The sequence below is a fragment of the Coturnix japonica genome, chromosome 1, assembly GCF_054131305.1.
Source record: "Coturnix japonica strain WE chromosome 1, WE-NBRP24, whole genome shotgun sequence".
Taxonomy (NCBI): Eukaryota; Metazoa; Chordata; class Aves; order Galliformes; family Phasianidae; genus Coturnix; species Coturnix japonica.
Window position 1 is genome coordinate 160,804,679 of NC_140663.1, and position 25,160 is coordinate 160,829,838.

The 25,160-nt window shown below is 42.0% G+C and overlaps 1 protein-coding gene across 7 annotated transcripts in view; it reads left to right on the forward strand.

Annotated features, from left to right (window-relative positions):
• The window catches only part of ATP8A2 (ATPase phospholipid transporting 8A2), a 280,727-nt gene that overhangs the window by 14,587 nt on the left and 240,980 nt on the right, over positions 1-25,160 (forward strand). For 2 of the 7 annotated variants that reach the window (XM_085536351.1, XM_015852111.3), the window contains 3 exons: positions 3,640-3,793; positions 12,997-13,141; positions 24,567-24,666. In XM_085536351.1, coding sequence (XP_085392477.1) covers positions 3,724-3,793; positions 12,997-13,141; positions 24,567-24,666 — 315 coding nt within the window. In that variant the 5' untranslated portion in view covers positions 3,640-3,723. Of the gene's footprint in view, positions 1-598; positions 769-3,639; positions 3,794-12,843; positions 13,142-24,566; positions 24,667-25,160 lie in introns of those variants that run through there. The other 5 variants (XM_085536352.1, XM_015852108.3, XM_015852110.3 and 2 more) reach the window with 4 other exon arrangements.

A 25,160-nucleotide genomic window follows, 5' to 3' on the forward strand; every position in this document is an offset into this window, starting at 1 on the left:
CAAGAACTGTACTGAAAATTCTCTTATAAAATATCTCAGTGTTACTCCATGATCTCCCTGGCTGCTGAGCTGCTCTGAGAATTGATTCCCTTTCCAGGATATGGTACAGAATATGAATCTTTGATTGCTCAGGCAATGTAGACAGAACTTCCATGTGTTGCTTGATTATTAACAAGGGCCTGTTAGAAGGTTTGTCTTCGTGGCAGTTTTGTGTGTGTCTGTTAGCATTCAACATGATAATATAAAACTGGTGCCAGCTGCAAGTGTTATGTTGTGATGCTTCTGAAAAGGTACTTCACGAACATCAGAAAGGGATTTACATCAGAGTAGGACAAACAAGAGCAGGTTTCTGAACAGCATCCAGCTAAGAGCAAATGAGCAGAAGTTGGTTACACCTGAACTTCTGGCTTAAGTTTAGGCTCTTAAATGCAAGCGGCAGAAGCACTTACTACACTGCTGTCCTGGTTTTGGCTGTGATAGAGTTAAGTTTCTTCCTAGCAGATGTGTGATTTAGAGTGGGAACAATGTTGATAACACACTGCTGTATTAGTTGCCGCAGACCAGTGCTTACACTAAGCCAAGGACATTTCAGCTCCTCATGCTCCCCAGCCAGTAAGGAGCTGGGAGGGGACAGAAGCAGGACAGCTGACCCCGACTGGCCAAAGAGATGTCCCAGACCATGTGGTGTCATGCTGGGCAGTGGCACTGGGGGGCTGGCCCCAGGGAATGCTGTTGCTCAAGGATGGAGTGGGCGTTGGTCAGCCAGTGGTGAGCAAATGCGTCGTACATCTCTTTTTGTATTCTTGTACTTCCTTCTTCTCCTTTTCCCCATTGTAGTACTGGAAATGGAGGAGAATTTCCTTCATTCCTTGGTGTTCCTTTGGTGGGAGCAGCCACGGGGCCCTCTGTGGCTTCCTTGTGCTGTGCTGTGCTTCTCTCTGCTGGTTCAGCTGATGGGGCAGAGTGTGTCACAGCTTGTCTGCAGCTTGTGGGATGCATTTGCATCATCTGTCTGTGTGGAATGAAGGTGCTGAGGCTCAGCAGGTGTTTGAGGTGTAGGCACCGGAGTAGTTTGATCTGAATTTGAATAGAGTTAAGCAGTAGAAATCCCATAAAGTCCTTCTCCTTGGGGAGCACAAATATTTTAGTTCCTGTAGGGAGAAAAGCTCAATTTATTAGGACACCCAGTGTGACATGGAACTGTTACAGCAAGATGCTCCTGGCTTCCAGAAGTAATTGCCTTTTACAAATCCAGGAACAAAGGTGCAGAAGAACACCTTGTTGCTTAAAAAGCTCTAAAAATAAGAGAGTAGTTGATGAATGTTAACTTGTTCAAACAGTAATTAACTTGATAATGTTTTAAATAAGGACAGCAGTGAGGCTTTGAGGATCAGTCCTTGTACTACATTTGGTGAGACTGATCAGAGGTAGTTCCTCAGCTCTGAGCAGTATGAGGCTATGCTGGAATTGTTATAACACAAGAGAAGGTGTAGGCTCTTCTGGGTGGTTCAGGCTTCCTTAGTGAGTAAAACATGGGAAATGGTGAATATGAATAGAAGTGGGTGCTCTGTCTGTGTGAGGACCACCCTTTAAAAGCTTGTATGTTCCGATTCCTTAGTTGATGGTAAATAATAGAAAGATGTGCAACAAAAAAGAAAAGCCTCTGTCTTGCAGCTGTATTTCAGTAAGGACCCAGTAAACTCTCAGAGATAGCAATGCCATGCCTGTTTCTACTGCAGCCTCCCACATGAAATGAACCAGCTGATATCTGCTGGGCTCCTGAAAGCCCTTGGCCTGAAGTGGGAGGGGGTTAAACAAACAAGCTGTTACAGCAGAGAACCCTGAAAACACATCTCCTTTAACATAAAGTGCCAGGAGTAAGAAGGTAGGTTGTGCTTCTTGTGGCCTGGGTCAGGTTTGGGTAGGGATAAGTCAGCCATGTGCTTTATAGTAAGGCACCAAGAACGCAGGCTGCTCTGGTCGCTTGGCAAGCTCTTGGCATTTTTAATAGAAAAAAAATGGCTATACCAAAGTACTCAGCAAGGTACAAACAGATACAATATGTTTTGCTCACAGATTCATCTGTGTAGGGAGCAGATAATGTTCTCAAACATTGTTCTCAGATGTTTTCCTCATGTATTATGCAACATTTCCCTAATGAAAGCTGGATAAGAGCAACTAAAATTGTGAGTGTCTTCCTCTCCTGAGGAAAAAACACTTATTGTAGCTACCAGTGTCCTCCGTGATTTCCTGCCATTGTCTTACTCATGAATATTTGACGCCCTTTACCTGATGGTCCCTTACCAGCCATAGCTGTGCCTATTGCCAGGTGAAGTTCTGGCTTTCTGCTCCACCAGCCTGCAGCCCAACAGATCCCTCACATCTGAATCTGGCTTTGCATTGGAGTAAGCAAAACTCTGCTCTGCAGCGGGTCGTGTTATGCTGGTGTGCTGGCTGACTTCTGAGAGACAAAACTAACAGCAGCGATCTGCTGGGGTGGCCTCTGTGAGCAGGGCCCAGCAGTGCTCTGTGGCGAACCAGAGCCAGCTTCAGCTGCCCCAAAAGGGACCGGCTGCTGGTCAGAGCTGAGGCATGAGTGATTCTGGTTGTACCTCTGGGAGAGCAGATTGAAGAGAGGGAAAAACTGCACAACAGCAGCTAGGAGAGGGGGTGAGAAGTAGAAGAGAAGCAGCCAGCAGCCCAAAAAGTCAGCGCAGAAGGAAGACAGGAGGTGCTCCAGGTGCAGAGCAGCACTTCCTTGCAGTCCAGCTGAGGCCTGCCATGGGGCAGGTTGTCCCCTTGCAGCTCACAGGCACCACACTGAGCAGATCTCCACGTGCATCAGTGTGAGGTCCTCCAGAAAGAAATGTCCCAGAAGACATATACAATATTGCAAAGGTAGCTTAAGATATGATGTAGTAAGCCAAATCCTAGCTGTCTCATGGAGCTGTCCTGTAAGGCTTTAAGTGTGCTGCTGATGCTTTGTTTTCTTGTCACCATCCAAAACACAAGTGAATGGTCTGGAGGGGGGCAATGGAAAGGATAGGGGTGGGCCCTGGAAAACTGTTATAAGGACCATGTAAGTATATGTGACCCAAAAGAAAGGCACGTACTAATGGGTTACTATGAATGAAAGAAGGGAAAACTACTTACTTTCTTTTAAGGCAAAGAACTTTTATTACCTAAAGTAGTATCAGAATTAGCCTTTTCATTGAGGTCCAGAATACATCGGCATCCTGTTCAGAGGCAAGGAAAAGTAAGTTTAACAAAAACTAATTCCTATTTTGTAATCGCAGAGATGAATCAATCTATCTCGTAACCTCAAACACTGCAGATAGCAGCTCCAAAGGGAACTGAAGTTGAGTTCTATTGTATCTTTTTATAAGGATTTCACTTGAAAAAATCTGTGCTTTGAAACCTGGTATGGAAGGGTCAGAGCCCAGGAGCAGGTGGGTGGTTATTTTGAGTGCAGGAATTTAGGGCAATGTCGAATTCCCCTTTTTGCTGAAACATATTAGAATGTTCCAAGGAAAAGCACAGTAGTCTCCTTGTGTGGGTATACACAGACACAGACTGCACACTCTCCTCCTGTGAATCCATTGCAGAGCAATTTGAAAGTGCAAAACATGTATTTCACAGATTACAAGGAGGATCACTTTAATCAGCTTTGAGACCTGCTAATGCTGTAGAGATCTTTGAAGGACTACTGCTGTTTTCATCTTCATGCAGCTGATGCAAGACAGAATGAACATCATGCCCTTGTGTCGTCGCTGGAGGAGATGCATCTCCATAGGTAACTGTACAATGGGCAGCTGCTTTTGTGCGTTATATGGAACTGTGGGTGGACAGAATGAACAACAGCAGCTTTGGGAATGCTTTAGAGCAAAAGGTCAGTATGTATTCAGTAAATCTTTCTAATCTTGCATTGGCTAGAAGCCAGTGTCACAGGCCTTGCAGCTTCTAGCAGAAGCATCAGAATACAGATAGCTTTAAATCAGCAGTGTATAAAGGGGAAAATATTTCTCTGTCTTCTTTAAATTGTTCTCTTAGAAATCAAGATCAGCTGTGCTTGCAGCTGATATGCTTAAAGCTCTTAGTAAATTGTTACAGGAACAGATGAATTACAGAAATGAAAAAAGCACTTGTGTGCTAGAATAATGATTGAATTACAATGTGCCAAAGGTAGTTTTAGCTTCAACCGGTATTAATACAAAGAAACATGCCTCAAAGGTGGGAAGAGAGGAGACTGAAACTGTTGTCTTGTAAGATTAATTGTGACTGTCTGTTGTGCTAAGAAGATTTCTGGTGTCTGTTTCTGAAATATTCTTATAATCACTTAACGGATGCACTGCATTTGGTAGCATGGCCCACAAATAGGATTACTGGTTATGGCTATCCAACATGGCATTGTAGCACTCTTGTTGGGTATAGAATCTTCCTTGGGTTGTGAGATTTTTCAGAGGAGTGATGCTTATTCTTTTTCAATCTCTCAGAATCCATTTTTTATTTAACCTCTGCTACTTCATCTTTACTCTTTCATTTGCCATAGCAATCACATTGCTGAAAAAAAACCCACTCCAGGAACTGCAAAGGATAATACTGAATGAAAGGTGTAGAACTATTGCTGAGCATTTTAAAGTGCAGTGACTTCAGTGTTATGACTTTTCCATTGGATAGTTTGAGCTTAACATTCAAAAGAAACTTGGTAAGGTTCTTGTAAGAGGCTGAAAGTCCATGCAGAATGGATGCAGGACGTGTCTTCATGTGTATACACAGTGGAATCTGCATATGGATTGTTACCTTGAATGTAAAATGCTTCTAAGTGATGTTGAAGGAGCTCTAAAACCAGTGTTCTCCAAACTGTCTCAAATGCAGGCAATTTGTATTCAGTGCATTCTAATGCATGCATATGTCTTTTGAGCTTGACTGACAGCAGACCATACAAATTCAGAGGTATTTTAAAGAAGAAAAAATTGAGCTGAGCAGTATTGGATGAGGTGTGATGTCATCAGTAGATGAGCAGAAACATAGTTTTCCAAAGCCTCAAAACTGTATAACTGTGTGAAGAAGCGTCAGCGTTTGATATTTCAGGTTCTGACAGACTTGTGGGTAAGTTGAAAATAGGAAATAACTTAAAAAATATTTCTTCATTACTGTTAGGATACACGCACCTTATAACCAATCCTCCTTCAAAGCCAACTTTTGGGTGCTTCTTATGGGGTTTGTTTAAGTTGTCATCATGTTCTTCAAGCCATCAGCACAAACTTCTTGCAGAGCATTTAACCCAGTCTTAGTGCCTTTCCATTACTTACTAAGTTGTTGGAAACCCGGAGCTTATGGGCCCTGGATTCAACTCTTAAAATTACCTGCAGGTTTGAGAGAAGCCAGTTTTTGGAACCAGCTTTTAAAGGACTGATTGCACTTGAAGATGTTTTGGGTTTGAGACTGAGGAGTTTCATTGCTTGGTTGGGACATTCTTGTGTCTTACTGGAGTTGCAGAGCTTATTATGTTTTTAAATTTCTGCTGATGAAGGGTTGCTGCAGATGCAAGTATTCAGCTCTTTGTCATGGTATTAAATCTCAATTATCTATTGCCAGAGACCCATAGACCATTAACAGACACAGTATTGTCTACTAGAAAAATTACTGAAGCCCAAGACATGATGACGTGCTACTAGCAACTATGTGAATGTGCTTGGAGAACAGCTGAAGTGTCTAGAAAAGCCATTGTTGTCCAATGCAGTCCAGGATCTTAATACTGATCTTAACTGGTATCAATTACTAGTGCTCCACCGATCTGCTTCTGCTCTGTGTTTATTCTGAAACTGTGGTCATGATAAGTGCACAGAGTTATGTTTTAATGTCTGTAATCTTTCCTGTCTTCCACTGAAAGATGTGAGTTTATGTGGTGTCTGTAGTTTGTTCTTCTGGAGACTAACTCTTCTTAACTTATCAGTGATACAGGTGCAGCTGTAGAATTTAGCTGACAGTTGTGGCTATGAAGCAGGAGACAGAATAAGAATAGATTGCATTTGTCCCTTCTGCAGCTTTATTAGCTCAGCATTATCAGCAGGAGCTGCCTGGTTTTGACATTAAGTGAGCAGGTACAAAATGACTTGGGAGATGGAGAACAGCTATTTTAGGCAAAGTGTTATTCCTCTTGTGGTCTAATCAAGGTTGCATACAAGGATTGTTGCAGGGAGCAAACATCAGGCCTTTATTTTGCCATCCAAAGCAGCAGAAGAGGCCTTAACTCTGACTTCAGGCAACCCTTTACTTTCCCTTACCTGATTATTCTACCTTTTTTTTTCTTCTCTTTTTCTTTTGATTTATGTCTTATTCACATAGAGGAATTTTAGTGGGTAGGCTTTCTTCTTGTCCTTTACCTCAGTAAGAGCTCTGTTTTGTCTGTTGGCATATCTGTTACCTGTAGGTGATCATGCGCCTGAGTTTTCTCCATGTAGTTGTTGCTAAACTGTATTGCTGCAGTAGTTTGATTCTAGTTGCTGCTGCTTAATTATAGTTTTCTGCTAGGAACCTGTTCTGTCATTAGTGACAACACTTCATCATTCAACTGGATCTGGTCACATATATCAAAATCCGGGCTCCAGCTCTCTCTGCTTGCAGCATGTAATTCCATTCACTATCTGACTGAGCCTGCTGTTCAAGACAAGCTGTGTTTCTTGCGTCTCACTCTTCAGGAGTTAAGAACTGGCAAATTTGTCATACTTGGATTGACTGGTACATGCAAGCTTTGCTTTCAGCTTTGCCCAGCTCCATTTATAGCAGGAATCTTTGCACTGTTTCTTGAATGGCAGTGCTAAGCATTGGTTTTGTATTATTTATGTTCATGATGACTGGATTGATGTGTGTTTAAGACTGACATGTGCTATAAGCTGCATGTAGCTCTCTAGTTTCAACATAAGCAAGCCCAAACTATTGGCCACTCATCCAGCTTCTGGCTTTGAGTGATTACATGGAATTGTTCAAAAGATTGGTCTCACAGAAGGTTGACAGGTGGCCTCTTTCCAACACGGCAGCTTCTCTTGCAGAGCAGTACACTGTCTACTGTTTTAAACAGCTCTTTAGTTTTAAGTAACTACTGAATACTGAGCATTATCAAATCGGTTAACTTCTCTGCCCAACAGTGCCCTTCTTTTATTAATTTTATTAGTCTACATGCATTGTATAGCCATGCAGAGAACAGAGATGTTACAGAGCTGCTGGCTATTTAATTTCCTTTGCAATGCCTGGCTTAACTTGATTGATGACAACTCTTTTCCTGCATCTTGGATTTCAGAAAATAAGCTTCCTTTGCTCAATCATATTCTGTCGTGCCTCTGAAGCTTTATTTACTCTTAATATCCTTCTGGGGACCACTGTGTTCATCTGATTCTGTTTCCTTGTTGGTCTGCATCTAGCACAGAAGAAAACTCCTGTCTTAAAATCTGACTTTTCTGCTGTGCTTAAAATGTTTTTCATCCTTTCTATGCATCTTTAAAACATCTTCAAAGATACAGATGTGTTTTTGTCCTCTGACTTGAACAGATAGGTTATATGAAATGTGTAAATCCCAGTGTTCCAAGTTTAGCTTGTAATAGAACCATTACAAAGCAATCATAACTTCTTTGACTTGAATGCAAGATTTTGACCACTATAACACTTGCTGTTGACAGACAGGCAATTGGGTTAACTGAAGAATAAATGTCTAACCTGCTGTTTTGCCCATTCATGATGCTCAACGAGTATCTGTTGGAACATGAAAGTACTGAAAACAAAACAACGTAAGAGAAATTTGGAGAATATACCTACCAGTTTTAGTGTCAGAACTGAGTTCGCTTCCAACTTGTCTGTTCCATATTGTCACCAGCTGGTAGGAGAAATAAATACCTTCCCCAGAACTGTTTCACTGTATGTAGTGCTGCTTCTGTTTTACTGCATAAACTGCTAATCTGAGTGGGGGTAATGGCCCAATCACTGCAGTGTAATACAGACAATACAAACAGTCCATTTTGTTAGGGTTGCATGATGGGAGCCTCTTATCCTATTAGTGTAAGGGTTGTGTGGTTTCTAATGCTTGCAATGATGGAGGCGGAGGGAAAACTTTCCGTTCCCTTAAATGCTTAAACAAGCATTTCCTGATTGTACTGTGAAGCTTGTGTACTTATATTCCTTCACTCACTGTGCATGTTGTAGCTGGCAAACAGCAGTTTCTAGAACTTCTCATGGTCTTCTTGTTGCTGAACATCAGTCCTCCAGTCTGAAAGACTGTAACTGCTTCTGCTTATCCCTTACATTAGTAGGACTGATGCCATTGCATCTTTAAATGACTCTGCTCTTTAACCTGATTAGACACCACTGGAGCAGAAGTGTATCATTAGTTAAAATACACAATAATTTTCTGCTTTTTCCTACTCACCGTTTGAATTCTTGCAGGGATTTTGTCCTTGTTATATTACAAATAAAGGATTGCTTTGTACTGAATGGCCTGGACAGGAGTTCTGTAGGACCCTTAGGCAGCACCCCTGGGAGAACTGTGGAAATGCATCCTATCCCACTTTGTTTTATAACTGCCTATTAAAACTTAAGCAAATCCAAGTCATTGTGCCTACAGTAACTTCAGATAGAGCAAATCTTGCATAATTCTTGGGAGAAGTCAGTGGTGATTTGCAATTGTATTATTAACTTCAAGGCTGTTTTTATGAACCCTGATCTTTGCCTGCAAACGTGTGCCCCCACCTTATTTTACAGAACACTTCTCTAATAACAAAGAAGGGAAACGTTTAAAACAACTTCTGATGAGATGATAACTAGGAAATAAAGGACTCCATTGTAAGTTACTCTGGAACTTCCTTTCTCAGACTCTTGTATGCAGTATTACATTACTGAATGCTGTAGAAGCTTTCTGATTTTCAGAAAACAAGTCCTTAATGCTTATCATCAAGTTGTCACGTGAACTGTTTATAATTCATGGTTAAGATATCCCAGTCCTGGTGGGATCCAAGCTTTCACGGAAGACTGGACAGCTGAAGTGCCCTCCATCTCCTCTTAGAGCACACTGTGCTCTGCCTGTCTGAACTCCTACCTTTAAGCATTTTCAGATTCCCTGTTAAGTGCATTGCTGGGAACAGTGAGTGGAGTTTATGAAATAGTGCAAGAAGGGAGTGATTTTGGGGCAAAAGCAACTTGCTTCAACAAGGATTTTGAAGCTTGGCTATGTAAGAAGTTGTGGGTAATTCTCAATGGCAGAACTTCTCATTTGGTGTGATCTTTGGCACTCAGTGAATAGTTTTTGAAACTAACCATGTGTAAGAGAAGTTCATTAGGAAAGTGCTGGTGACTCAGAGCCTGGGATGGCTTGTGGAGAACCAATTTCATTTCACTGCAAGCAAAATCCCAACTTGTCTGGCACCTCTTGCAATATGTCTTACAGTTTCAGATATTCACTTTGCAGCTCCTTCCTCTGAGGCTTAGCCTGTAACTGTACCACTTCATGTTCTGTGAATAACAAAATTTGGAGGCTCTTGGTAAGATTGCTTGCTTTTCTTTATTTTATTTATTTTTCTTGGACAAAAAGTGTCTTTCAATTGTATCTTAATTGAAAACCACTATGTAATATATTTGAGGTGACACAAGCAGCTGTGTCTGGTTGTTTGTGCACTCATAAGGTGAGAACAGTGTAGGTGGTGATACTGGGAGCGGATTTCCATGATTTTTGGATGGGGAAGAACTGGCAGGATGGCTGGGAGGATTGACAGAGGAACTCAGAATTAACTAGTTTAGCTGAACTGTTCTAGTAGTGAAGAGAGTAGCAATGTTTGAATGCTGAAGTAACGCTGGATTATTCTTGCAGAATCTGCTTCTTTCTATCAAGCTCATAGAATCATAGAATGGCCTGGGTTGAAAAGGACCACAATGATTATTTAGTTTCAACCCCCCTTGCCACGGGCAGTGTTGCCAACCACCACACCAGGTTGTCAAGAGCCACATCCAGCCTGGCCTTGAATGCCTGCAGTGATGGGGCATCCACAACCTCGTTGGGCAACCTGTTCAGTGCATCACCACCCTCTGTGTGAAAAACTTCCTCCTCATATCTAACCTAAACCTCCCCTGTCTTAGTTTAAAGCCATTTCTCCTTGTCCTTTCACTGTCCACCCTCATCAACAGCCATTCCTGTTATCTTGATTTGACAGGTTAAACACAGACAGTTGTAAACTGTGCTGTTTACAGAATGCAAATGCAAAATGATACGCATTTAAGATCAATGTAATGAGAATGCCAAAACCTTCTGTAGTTAACCATACCAAACGAACAGGCCAATGTTCTACCATTAATCTGTTCTGTTCTAGTTTTCCCCCAGAGAAATTGGGTTGCAGTGTTGCAACATCTTGAAGAAATAAAAGAAAACTTATATCCTATGGGACAAAAACCTTCCCTGAGTGCCAAATTGGTCAGCCCTGAAGCAAAATGCTTCTGTATCCACACCTTTTCTCAACCAATGAACAGAAGTGGGCTTGTTTTCACCTTTTTGGAGTGAGTGCATGGTCTGGTCCCCTTGAGGAAGATGCCTTCTGAAGGTGGTGTTGCTTCTGGCACCACTGTTCACCAGGAACCCTTCAGAACCTTGGGGCTCCTTAATCTTAATGTGAGGAATGAGAGCTTCTACAGCCAGTAGTGCACAGGTCACTATCTGCAGGCTACTAGCTATGATCTGCTTAGAAGCAAGGGAGGGAGGTGGAAGGCATTCCTGCCGGGCAAGATTAGTGGGTAATCTTCCAAAACGAGGCTTATTCCAGTAAGAATGAAGCAGCTGATTTGAACCACTTTCAAAAATGCAAACCCTCTTAGTACAGCTGCTTATACAAGCTCACAAGCTTTGAAGTCGTCTGCTATAGCTAAAGAATGAGGTATATGGTTTTGTTTATGGAGCATCTCCCTTGGCAGTGGAGTGATCAGGAAAATAGTATGTGAAGTAAACCAAGTGACAGGACGAGGGGAAATGGCCTCAAGTTACGTCAGGGCAAGTTTAGGTTGGATATTAGGAATAACTTCTTTACAGAAAGGGTTGTTAAGTACTGGAATAGGCTGCCCAGGGAGGTGGTTGAATCGCCATCCCTGGATGTGTTTAAGAGCTGTTTGGATGTGGTGCTCAGGGATATGATATAGCAGAGGGTTTTTAGAGTTAGGGTATTGGTTAGACTGCGGTTGGACTTGATGATCTTCAAGGTCTTTTCCAACCTGCATAATTCTATGATTCTATGATTCTATTCCTAGGTTCATCTGACAGTTATTCCTATAAGTTATGGCACAGCTTTGTGATGGTTGATAGTGAAGAAGACTGGATAGTGAACATGAGGATTTCAGGAGTCAGAGGGAGTGATATGGGAAAAAAAGTAAGACAAGTAATGTCTTAGGGAGGAGGGTGTGTGTGTGGAGGGAATGTTTTCAATTGTGTGCTTGCAGAATTGTAATTGTACTTTCTGTTCAGGATCTTGACAAGGAAAACAGATGAAAGCTGCTTCCTTGCACTTAATGCTCTTAAGGATACTGCCCTTTGATCTCCACTCAGTTACACAACATGGAATCAATGGGAAAGAACAGCAAGTCTCCAGTAGTGCTCTTAGCTCTGTTCTTCTGAAGAGTAAAATGCTCGGGAAGATTGAGTGGTCCTTTGTGTTGTGGCAAGTTTCTTCAGATGGAGTAACCTAATATAGTATTATAATGGCATAATCTTGCATAATGTATAGTTCTACCTGGTTTGTTTCAGATGTTTGTTCATGAAGTGCGTACTGACAGCTTGGCTTATTTTTGCTGTCTGAGTTGGTGTCAGATGTAAGCAAAGGAGATCAATTTTTAGCCTCGCACAGGTTCAGCTTAATGCATCCACGGTATGAATTCACAGTGTGCAACACTTGTGTTGGGCAGGAGATGGTATCGTTGAAAGCATATTAGTTTAATTACAGTGGCTTCATTGACCAGGTATGAGCTCTGTGAAGTTTTGTTTTGGTACTGGACCGTGTTGTACAAACATAGTGGGTAATGTTGCCCTCTAGTGCTTAAAGTTTAGAGGTCGTAGAGCCTGTTTGCTATGACAAATTATCAATAATTTGGAAAGGCTGGGGTGGAGGAATAGAATATCAGCTCAGCTGGTTTATTTCATATACACATACACACATGAAGACAAGGCATATAGTAATATGTGAGAACTTAAGTGCTGAATCTATTAGGGCCATAGTAGGGCTGCTGTTTTTCCCTCAAGCTGCAGTAAAGAAGGACACAATTAAATTTCAGGGCACTCTCTATACCGAGTCCTTCTTGGGCACTGTTGGATCCGATCAGCTTGTTGCAGGTTGACAGCAGCATAAATCAGAAGTAGCTGCTGGATTTGGCTTTAACACTGACTTACAGAAAGAGCTGCTGTAACTTCAGGTTCTTAGAAAAAAAACATAAAATAACATTTTTAGTGGGTTATTGTGATCTAAGATCTAATCTTTGAAACAGTGAGCGTCGAGCTTTCGCTCTTTTCAGTCCAAGCTGGAATGTGGTGTTGTTGAAGGAGCCGTCTGGCCATGGGTCTGTCTGTGGGTCAACTTCTCCCATCCCCGTTGGCCTCGGTTGGGCGGCAATGAACAAGGGCGTGCGGCTCGAGGCGAGCAGGTAGGTTGGCCCCGCACCGCTGCCTGGGGGTCTCTGGCAGCCGTCGAGCCCCGGGTGGGGGTTGCGGGGCCAGATCCCGGTCCGAAGGGTGGCGGAGGGGCCGCGCCGCTGCCAGCTGGTTCCTGCGGGCCCGTTGCCCCCTCCCCGTCACTGCATTATTTATCAGCCGCCGCCGTGGTAACCGGCGGGGCGGTGCTCCTGCGGGCGAGGCGGCAGTTCGGCCCGGTCCTTCTCCTCCCTCGGGCGCGGCCCCGGAGGGAGCTGTCGGTCCGGGGTGTTGAAGCTGCGGGCAGGAGGGAAGGATGGGGGCCCCTCTCTGACCGCCCCGCTTTCCCGCAGGACCGGTGTGTTCCCCCACGGGCTACAAGAAGGCGGATGATGAGATGTCCGGAGCCACGTCCACGGCGGATCTGGACGAGGCGCCAGCACGTACCATTTACGTGAACCAGCCCCAGCAGTGCAAGTTCCGCGACAACTGGGTCAGGTACGGAGCTCCCCGCTTCTCCCCCCGGCAGTCGGCAAGACGTGGGCACGGAGGGATCCACCGCCCCTCGCCCCTCCCTGCCCGCACCGCATGGGGAGGACCAGCCCCGCGGCTCTCCTAGGGACGGTGGGTTTTGGAACGGCAGGATCTGGTTCTTAGGTACAGGAATTGACCTTAAAAATGTAGCGTGAGGTTTGGGTAAAGCTGGCTGTACAAACTCCATGCAGCGTGCTGTTCAAAATGAGTGATGCTCAAACAGATAACTCGGCCTAAGTGTAACGAAGTGTAGAATAGGAAGGAAGGAAAAAGCAAATCTAACGGGACAGGAATAGCTGAAAAGTTTACAAATCATATATCTGCACATTTGTTTGTAACAAAGAGCAGTGAGAATTGCCATTGGCAGTCAGAGCCCTTTCAGTGCAGGTGTGTGTGTAAAAGTGTTGGTGTGATGAACGTCATGCTCTTGTGGCTCAGAAAGGTGAGTAAGGAGCACTGCCACAGGGTTGTGAGGATGTGTAAGATGCACAAAAGCAGCGCACAGTTCGGTTAGTGAGGTGAGCAGATGGCTGCTGTCATGACCAACGAGTGTTATTTAGCAGGCGTCCGTTAGTGCAGATGTTTGGGTTGTTGTTCGGGGAGCGGTTTACACAATGGGTGCCTTTGTGACAATACAAAAGGATTTTATATCCTGTTGAAATGAAGGTTTTCATTGGCTGTTTTATTGCATGTGCATCATCAAAGGCGATTTGAAGAATATTATCTCAGATTGCTGGTCAGTGTAGTGTAGGGACTTACACACAATTTTCTACACAACTTGTACTTATGATATGCTAACCTATGAAAGCCTGTGGCTTAGGAGGAGTTAAAGTTAGAGATTTTCACTGTGTCTTGTTTTTCCTATGTGGACAGCACCATCAAGTGTTTTTTCACTTTTTTCTTTCTTAAATATCACATGAATTTGATGCTTTTTAGGGATAGAATATTTGCGTTTTTCCTGCTTCACAGAAAAAAAATGAGGGGATGGAGACTGGCTTAACGTGTAGTTTAGGTTTTTCTGAAGACATTTGGTTTGGATCTGGTGACATTGTATGGAAATATAGGGCATAACTACTGTACTAGGAGTTAGTTCTTAGTGGCCTTTTTGCCATCGCCTGAGGAAGCTGTGTCCAGCACACAGTCCAGAAGCTGCCTCTGGTTACCTAAGGGATGTTTCAGTGGCTGCTGGAACTGATTTCACACTGGTTTGCCTCTAGACTTGGGTGTTTTGTTCCAGGAGGAGTACTGGCCTAACTAAGGATAGGATGAGAAGAGGTAGCACGATGGGGAAAGCAGAGATGTTTGCATTGCCTAATTAACAATCATCTTAGCTCTTCTGCATTGCTTAGAAACTGAGCCATCTTTGTAATAGCTTGCTCCTGGTTATGAAGGAAGCTTTGACCTCTTCCTGACAAGTTTTAAAAGGGTGACAGGCTTTGACTGTGCTCTCTGCATCCTCTGGAGTCAGAGTTCTTCCTCAGCTCAATGGAAGCAAAGGAAGGTGATGTATCCTTGTACCTCTTGTTGTTCAAAGGGTGTCTTTTGCGTGAGTTGTTACTTGCTCATGTATATTGCTTCTTCTCTTCAGTACCAGTCCTGTGTTTATTGCCCATGGACCCTTTCACTAACTGTGTCCAACTTCTGGGTTTCTTGGTGCCATTGGAATTGATGTATGAAATATTAGTGTGCCACAATTTGGAGTGCTGTGTAAGCAGATAAGCACCTGCATATGAGGGCTTACAGCATTAAACCCAAGGAGATGGGGAAGCTGTTTCTTTTAACACTGTGTCACTCCTGACTGTCAGTTTTCGGTAGTAGTCAAGAATTCACAGTGTGAACTTGTGAATGCTCATAGGAAGCTTTCCAAACCTTGAGGCATTATATGGAGTAGTCTGCTTGAAGCTGAGCAAAACAGAGCAGGAAATGGAGCTGCGGATGGTGGAATTTCTTCCAGTTGAAAGTGTTTTAATTTATCACGATGATGCTTTTTGTCTTGTTCTCTCTTCCAGGAGAGAGGCAATGTTAAAAGCGAGCTCCTATGGTGTTTGTTTTTGTGGGAGGAAAAAGAAAATGATGTACATATCTATGTGTCAATGTCTGTCCCTATCTCTGATTTTGGGCAAGTTTTGTAACCCTGGAAATTCCTGAGTACAGCTTAGAAATTGTATACAGTACTAATGCAGAAATGAAGTGGATGGCGAAACAGGAGGAAGCTGTAATGTATTAAAGTGTGAGGATGTGGAAGGAGGAATTTTTCTCTGTCCTTTTTTTCTCTCCCTCAACTTAATGGTGTAAGTAAGTGAGTTTTAAAACTCAGTGTCACAACTTTTTGTGTTGTGTATACCAGACTTAGTTTATTTCCTTACGTGTGTCACCATTCTTCATTACACTGTAGAAGCAATAATTCCTTCTATAGGAACATCCTGTGTGTTTTCTCTGTTTCCTGTGTTCCATTTGAAAAAGTACGTCCATGTGTGACTTGGTTAAACTTCTAATGAAAGGTAAGTAGTGTTCTGTTTTTCAGCAGAAAGATTTTAGAAGCTCTAAAGTGTGCAAAAGTGGAACAAAACTAATTTCTCCCCAACATACCTTGCTGTGCGGAGCTCTACGCTCCTAAAGGTAGCAGTTGTAATCTGTAGTCTCAGGCACTGAACACTGATGGGTGGAAGTCTACCAGCTGTCATCACAAGCCTAAGACATCCTTGGCTGCAGAAGCCTGGTGACCTGTCTCACACTGTCTATAGAGACGCCAGGCTGCTTTTCTCTCCATTCTTCTCAACTGACTATGAGAAAAGGCTTTCTTTTGTACTTATTTAAGATACTTCCTCTTCTCTGTAGTTCAGGTGTGAAGCACAAAATAATAGTGAATCATTATTTCCAACCTGTACCTGGAGTGATAGCGCAGTGACTGATTAGGGTGGTTTCTACACAATTACAGCAGATCAGTGTGGTGTGAAAAGAGCTATAACAGGAGTGGCAGCTGGGCTGTCAGTTCTAACTTGAAACATTTTTTGCTGAGTTTGGTGGGCTGACTGTTTCAATGATAGTCCCTTATTTTTTGGTTTGTAATGTGATTGTTTTTCTTGACAGCGAGGGAGATGACTCACGAGTCTTTATTTCATAGTTTGAAAGCAAACTTGCGTAGTGCCTTGTAAAAACAGAGGGCGAAGATGAGGTGTGATGATAGCAGCTGAATTGCTGTGTCAATATTTATGAGATGTATGAGGTAATGGCATAAATACCTACCTAACATATCCTCAGTGTGAATATATTGATGCTGATATCAAAAACAGCTAGAATTTCTCCTGCCTTCTTTATCCAAGAAACAAAGCAGTGCTGAAATTACTTTAAAGACACTTAAAATTGTCTCTAAATTAAAACAAAACAAAAAACCCAAACATTGCAGGTGTCATAACTGCTTTCTGCAGTGATCCTATATTCCACACTTGGTAGTGCCTTCTGGTGCAAGGCTGAGGACATCTGCAGCAGGACTCAATGCTCAGCCTTGGTGTGTGACTTGTAGAAGAAGTCAGGGGCAGGCACAGGCACCACTAAGAGCAAAATTCTATTCCATGCCTTAAGTGGATCCAGAAGTCTTGTTGAAAAGCTTTTCATCAGAAAAGTATTAGATGGCTTAATCTGTTCAGAAGGCCACTCAAAATGCACCAATACCCAGAAAATCCATTGTTTGGAGAGCTGTGCTGCTATGGCTCAAATCTTGCTAGAAAAGTGAGCAAGTAATTGGTTCCCACTTCTGAACTGTGCAGTGTCTTAAGACTCGAACAAATCTTCGAGAAGGAATTACTTAATTCCTAAGGCAGAAGAATTGCTGCACAGAATTTAGTACTAAAGCTGTATCAAGGCTACTAGTATTAACACAGCAAGAATAGTGTTTAATAGGCCACTTAGCTGGAATCCCAGGCTGTCCTATCAATTTACTTGTTGTGACCACAGTCTTCATTCAACTTGAATTTTAGTTGTATGCTGCATTAAAAGGAACCAAATGTTAGGTTATATGGAAGCACTATAGAAGCCACTCGCACTACTGATACAGAGCAGTTTGTGCTATTTTGGAATGTGTGGGAAGATTTCCACTGGTGCTACTGAAATACAAGTTACTGGTAGCAGAAGCCAATTAGTATTGATCAGCTAATGCAGATATCCCAGTTAGTGTTATTTATCTGCACTTAAGCTCTAGATTGGCTTTCCTTTTGCTCTAAAAAGTGCTTTAGGTAAATGCTCCTCGAGTGAATCTACATGTATACAGCTCATGAGGTTCAGATAGCCATTTGTAGTGGTGTTTGAATTACATTTGGAAATCTTTTCTGTTATCATATGAGCAGATTGCATGCTGGACTGCTCCATACTTGCCTGATGTTGGTGATGTGTTGCTAGTTTGTGCCAATGTATTTGGAATGTCAATGTCTTCATTCTCTACTTGGATGCTCCTAACTCCAGACCTGTGGGACAGTGAAACAGGTGAATGTAGCCTGGGCAGGCTGTCCAGATAGGCAGAGCAGCTGTGAGAGATAGCTGCGGTGCCCCTCCACCTGCTGCATGCTCAGCTCTTTGGCATCCTGAAGGAGTTTCTTTAGTTGGTTTGTTTTCTCCCAGCATTGTGGTGAATTTCATGTGTCAGCAGCAGCAACACAGCGTGGGAATTAAGCTGGCTCTCTTTCTCCCCTTGCATAAATTCACTATTTAAACAACATCCACACACCGGAGCTAGTTAAAAAGCAGCCCAAATTCACCCAAACACAGCTGCTTTCCTGCATTTGTTGAATAAATATTGGCCCATCTTCAGCAATATGTATTCACTTTTGACTCTGCATTTTTACTTTGCACTGTCCAGTGAAATGTGAACAGGAGGAAGCTAAGTTTTTTTTTTGTAGTCTTTATGTAATTCAAGTGAGGATGGAGTCGATTTAGATGCATGTTTGAAGGAACAGTTACTGTTCACTTCTATCACCTTCTCTACTTGTCAGTGAAGAAGTAACAGTTCTGGTATTTTCAATGACACTTAGAAATAATGGCTTTAGAACTGGGGGTAGCGCTACAAATTTCAGATCCCCATCACTTGTAGCAGACTGGCTTGTGACTTGAGTTCAGTCATCTTCGTATCAGTGCAGTGTGTTTAGTATGAAGCCTATCCTGGATTTGCACAGTAACTGGATATGTTGCTAAACTCCCTTTATTGGACAGTAGTATTTCTAGGTTAATTGTTTGTCAGCTCTGTTTTATTGAGCTGTATTTGCCAGCGGGGTTGCTGAAAAACACAGGCATATTTCTTTAGTGATGACCTGACATTGCTGAAGCTTGCTAACACACTATCATGCCTGCAGAGCTTTTAGTGCTGTTTTCAAAATGTGCTTTGTTCAGTGCATTTGTTACTGACAAATAGCTGCGAGTCTTTTCTCTTCTCTATAGGGATTGCATGAATAGAGAACAAATGGAAAGGTCCTATTTGTTTGTGTGCTTTAGGAGAATCCTCCAGTGTATAGGATTTAGAAGTAAAAATGCTACCACTTCTATTAAGTGTGACCACAGGGCTTGGGTGTTTCAGTTAAACTAAGCATAAGCAGTCATACTAATGCCTGCTGTGTATTAAGACTGCCATGAGCATTGCTGTGGGAGACCTTTCTACTGGAAAAATGCTAATTTTGGCATTATTAATTAGCTTTTGTGGCTTCCCACTTGCTACATGTGGCAGAAATCCTGCCACAAGGGGCTGTAGGTTATGGAAAGCAGCCAGACTGTTACCTGGCTGTCAGTTGATCTTACTGAACTAGAGAGAAGCCGGATTGTTAGGCTCCAGTGGACAGCAGTTCATAATGCATGTCCAGCACTTCTTCCTTAACACCTCTGTGTACAAGGTTAACTACGGAAATGAAGCAATGAAGTGACTGAGGATAAGCTTGTTGCTGATGCAGCCTCTGAGGATATGCAGATAGCTCAGCCAAGCAGGGTTTGTAAAACTCTACATCAGTCCTGATATGTCACTTATGCACTAGGGTAAGTAGCACTATAGGCTGGAAGAAACAAAGATAATTAATACTGTGAATATCCATTGAAATTATTGTTCACAAATCTGCATACAAAACAATGGCACAAACAAAGCATGACTGTGTAGTGAAGAGGTATTTTTCTCTGGTAAGAGAGGGCTTTTTTTAACTATGATAAAGAGACGTGATCAGGTTTTTGAATATCACAGCTGTAGAACAGTTTGCCATTGCTTCAGTCAGCGCTTCTCTCTGCCCTCCCCATGCGCTGCTTTTAACCCAGACAGTGCCCATGGCACAACATGTTCTGTTGGTGCTAGGCTGTTGCTGTGTGTCCATGGGATAAGAACTGTCCCCGGGTTGAAAGTTTTCTCAAGTTACTGTACCCTGCAGTTTGAAACCAATAGAAATCCTTTTTGTGTACTTCTAAAGTTCAAATGGTTTAATTTTAATAGATGTGAACATTCCTCATCACTTCTCATAGTGCTTGGGTAATTCAAGACAACAGATTCATCCCTCATACATGACCCTGCAGGGGTTTTGTTGGAAGATGTTTCAGAGCTTGATGTTTAGACGGCTTGATGAAATAGCATTATAACAAAGTCATGACCTGTTTTATTTTGGGGTAGTTTCTTATATGTAAGCTGCTTGTGTGTAAGGTGTCAGTGTAACCGTAGAGAAACGGGAGGGGAAATAGAAAGCTGAAAACAAAGCAGCCATGTGGAGTATGGGCAGCAGCGGCTCCACATCTGAGTGATGGATGTGGTAGCTTTTGGTTCTTTGCCCTGCTCTGGTTGTGCATCTCAGCATGGAGCAATCACAGCCCATAGGATCCAAGCCTTGCACTTCAGGACTGCTATTATTTTCCCTCTTTGCTTCCCGAGCCTGTCTCAGACTTCCTTCAGAGTCTGTCTCAAACTGTCTCAAGTATTGAAGCACTGCATACTCTTGTTTCAGCTGGTGGAGGCAAACAGGCCGCAGTAAAACTTACTGTTGGAAGTTCAGTTCTCAAGGATTCACTTGACAGAGTGAAGGGAGCTCTGTGGGGCTGGAGGCTTCATTTGTTCACAATTAAACTGTTGTCTGCCAAAACAAGCCAGCATGGCTTGCTAAGGACCTCATTTCCACTTAAGCAATAATCACTGCAGAGACTTGTAGGTAATTGCTCCTTATAAACCTTTAATCTCCCTTTCTGGGAATTTGTAAACATCTGACTTTTATGTCTCCTGAGTCAGTTTCATCATTAAAATAACCTTCCACACGTACAAGGAACCAACCCAGCTAATAGTCTTCATGGCAGCACTGTTTGTCAGTAAAGTTCGGTGTGAATGAGCTTTCTCTGCACCTGCTATAATAATAGCGTGTTGTTCATCTAGTTAAATGCCATCTGAATTATGTAGTGCTTGCTGCTGTGCTTCCTGCAGCTACAACAGCTCTGGAGTTCGCTTGTTTTAATGCTGCTTCTGTACTCAAGAGCTAATGCAGAACTTTTGCAGCCAATATCAATCTTGTGTTAAGAGATGTCATGTGCCTCCAGGACCTTAACATGCACACACAGTTCCACTGAAGGCAGTGTCTGAACCCTTAATTCAAGTAGATCTTCTTGATTGATTTTTCCTTCCTCCGTTCCAGAGAACCTGACCTTTCGAACATGTTAGTGGAAACCAAACCTGCTTGGTGAGAGGAGTTCAAGTCCTTAACGCTCAATTACCCAGCCCCCCTATGGTTCAGATGTCTGTGGCTGGCTCTCTTTCCGCTTGCTCTTGCAAAGCGCTGACATGAAGCAGTGCTCATGCTTCAGCTCTCACATGCGAGAATATTTCAAGTATTTTTTTCTAATTTTTATTTTTAACTGGAAAGGACAGTTGTAGGTGAGTGTTGGTGAGGAAGGAGATCCTGTTCTGTATGACATGGGGAGTCTGAAGGTGAAGTTAATCTCTGAGCTGTCAATCTTCTAACAAACAAAACAAAACCCCACCTCAGTGAAGGAGTAGAAATGGATAATTTGGAAATGGTAAAGCTGTACCCAACTGCTTCTTGCCAGTGTGCACTTGCTTCTCACCGAGGTAACATTTTTGCCTTTATTACTGCTAGTCCTTGTATTTTCAGGGATGATTCAATAGAGGAAAACACGGCTTTATAAAACATATTGGGGATGGACATAGAGATAAGGGTAGCTTATGGTGTTATTACAGAAAAATTACCTGTTAACAAGTGAAGTAAATATATCAGAACAATTACTGAGTTTCTCAGCTTGCTGCTTGCAACTTGTCATGCAGGTGTTATAAGAAATAACTCATCTCTGGTATTTTTTTAGTAGCACAAGAATGAGCTAAGGTATGTGAATGGCATTCATTTTTCCAAATTATACAATGGCTGCCTTTAAAAGAAATCTCTGCATTTCTGCCAGGGAGCAGGGCTGGACTTTCAGCTCTACTGATGTGTATCCAAACACATTCAACAATGTCAGTCCCAGTTTGCTCTGCAATGTAACTTGAAACATAACTTACATGAATTAAGTTGCAGATATCAAGGAGACAGATCTCTTGTAATGTTTGTACACCTGTTTAAACATGAAACCCTGTAGGTAGGCAAGATGCGCATAGTTCACAGCTGTTGCTTTAGAAAATGCCAGTTTGCTGTTTAGTTGCCTGCACGTGCTCCACTCCTCTCCCTGCCCTGAGCTGCAGACCTGGAGTGCCTGGTACCCAGCTCCCACAACTGCTTTGAAGATGAGAAGGCAATGCTGGGGCTGGTCAGAGGGCCAACCTCTGCAGATACTTGTCTTTAGTGACTAGAAATGTGTTCTAGATTGAGCTGGTAACAGATGAATGTGTACCTCTAATTAGTCATACCTATTTTATTTGAAGCATCTGCCACGCTACTTAAGTAACAAAGTCCATGGACATAAGGACTTATTGCATATTAAGTTCGTACAGAAATGCCTCATTGTATTGATGTTAGCATAATCATATGAATAAGAGCATGGCTTGGAGCAGTCAGATGCAGAAGTTGATAAATGGTAGAATGTTATAAATGGTTTGATTTGATTGCAATTGCATGAGTTCTGTCTCTAATTCAATCATAAATTCTATGAGCATGCAATCTAGAAATAAAAATGGGTTCCAGCATTACATTATTCTGTTGCACTGGCATGGTGGCCTGTAGAGTATTATATGTAGTTGTAATGTATCTTTGAAATCTGCAAACCCTTATTGTTTTCTTTTTCTTTAGTCCTGCTTGGGGGATTCACTTCTGGGATAGATCTGAATTATTCACTTGATTAAAAAATGAGTTAAAGATGCAAGGCACTATTGAAATTTGTTCAATTATATTCTGCATTACAGGAAAGTTATTACACTTGAGATTATGTGCGTGTGATTCCAAATGAAGAAAGAAACAACTTGGAAGTAACAAATAGCATTCAAGGAAATAAATCCTCTTCATTTATGCAACAGATATTCTACTTAATCTTTTAAATGCGGATGTGTGTTTTCATTCAGTTGATTTTTGTTGCTGTAATTTACCTGGAAGCCTGATCCCCTGAGATTGCTGTAAAATATCACTTTGGGTATTGAGTATTGGATTCTTCAGAATTGTAGTAGCAAACAGTCCATACCCTGTTGTATTAGCAATGCTGTTACAGTTTCTTCACTTCTTTTTCGTAATGCAGTTTAAGTAATAACTATTTTGCATCAGACTTAGCAGGTATCTCTGATTGCTTAACGAGGGGACTATGAAATGGAAATACAGCTCCCACAGTCAAATGAGATGGGGCCTAGGTTGGTTGTATTTCATCACTCTTCCACTAATTCTACTCTGGTTTCCAAAATGGAGCTTCGTGTAGCAAATTGTGCTATCTTATCTATTATAACTGTTTTGTTCTGGAAGGTGCAGCAGTCATTAAATGGCTTAGAGATGCACATGAGGAAATAAAAGAGAGACAAGATAATGATTAAAGCATGGAGAATGCAGTTATCTGACCTTGTATGTATAAAGATAACTAAGACAACCCTACTAAACTTACTTGACTGGTGAAGGTTGTAGTAAGAATTTTGTTCACAGCAATGAGTTGTGAAAGACAGAACAGGTAGGCAGTGCATTTCATTTGTTATTTAATGATTTGTGATAGGTAGTGCTATGGATTGCAAGTAGTCTGGAAGGCTTAAAGCCACCTCCCTCAGTACAACATGTAAACATTTCTTGAACACCTCCAGGGATGGTGACTCTGCCACTTCCCTAGGCAGCCCATTCCAGCAGACAAACAAGTTTCCTCTCCTTGAAAGGATGAGAGGTGGAGAGCTGTCTATTCCCTGGGAACGTAAGCTGTCTTTATTAAAATAGTGAAATAAAAACATGAAGAACATTTATCACAGTTTGTCTGATTCTTGCAGGGCTTATATTCAGTATCTTGGAGGAAGACAGCTGAACCATATCTGCAAGCACTTGTTTTTTAAGGTTCTGTCTCATTTTAATGCCCAGAGCATAGATGAGGGAAGTAATACAGTGCAAAAGAAGTCAGAGCTGCTTTTGTAACTGTAAAAATTATTATTCTCATATAAGGGAATGTTGTGTGCTGCTTGGATAGACTGTGCCTCTCGTACTGCTCAGACAGCGCAAGAGAACTCATGCATCAGAACCTATATCCAGAAAGGACAGAGATCCCTGATGTAAATAGTATGTTCAGAGTAAAGGCTTGCGTGCAGTATTCTTCCTGCAGCTGGTTTTGGTTACTTGACAACTTGGAGGTGGCTTATAGAGCTCATTGACAATTGTGTGATTGAATCTTCTTGTCAGCTTGGACACTTTTCCCTAAAATGTATTTGTGTTTTTCATAATAGCCATTGTTGGATTTGATGTGAAGACAAGAAATGATGTATCTTAGAGACCACTTTGTGTTTATGGAAAATATTGTGAAACTGTGGCTGGTTATTATGGAAGATTGTTCATAACTGAACCTGTGTTCTGAGCTAGGAGAGGAGGCAGCTCAAAAATGTCACTGTAGAACTTCTGATTCTAACTATGTTTAACTCAGCCCACCCCAGTATTTGAGATTCATGCTCTGATGAGGGGCAAACACTTACGTGCTTTAACCTGAGCTCAAGGTGCTACTGCTCAGGGTACTGGAGTTTGGACACACATCAAATTATGCGGTGGTTCTTCCAGTTGTTGAGGTCGTAGCGATGTAGTGCTGTCAGCCTTCTGGATCTGTGTGTTACCTCTTGTTCTGTACAGCTCTTCATTGTTACACATATATCTGAGTTCATTCATATTGTACGTCTTTACTGTATGATCTTCAAATCATTTTCTAACAGTGGCTTTAGAAGCCTTCTTCAGATCTGCCATAATGTTCAGATGAAAGATTAAAATAAAAATCTTCTAATCTGCAGCACAGCCAAGTACAGCGTGGTGACTTTTCTACCTCGATTCCTGTATGAGCAGATAAGAAAAGCTGCAAATGCATTCTTCCTCTTCATTGCCTTACTGCAGGTATAGTTTTATTGTTTTACTTTCATTTATTAAATAACTGAATGTGGTTAAAATTACTTGAATGTTCATGGTCAACAGCAAAGAAGTTCTTGGATGTATGTTAAGTAGTAACATGGATGAGATATGTACTTAGTAATTGAAATAGAGGGAATTTGAGTTGTTTTTTTCTGACATAATTCCTAAAATTAAGCTAGTTATATTCTCTATACAGTAGTATCACAAAATATGGAACTATTGACCATAATGGGAGAAACATGCATAGATTCTTGTGAACATGCTGATTGTTTAAATAGTACAGAAACTTACACTGAATCAGTGATATTCTTCAGTTGAATGTTTTTCTTATTAAAGAACTAGTAAAATAAAAGTCCTGTACAGCGACGTAATCATGTACATTCATAGCAGTAGCTTCTTCAAGTTGGTTGAGAGCTTTGGCTATTGTGTCTGCTGAACTTAAATGGCAATCAATTACAGATCAGAATTTAAGCTGAAAT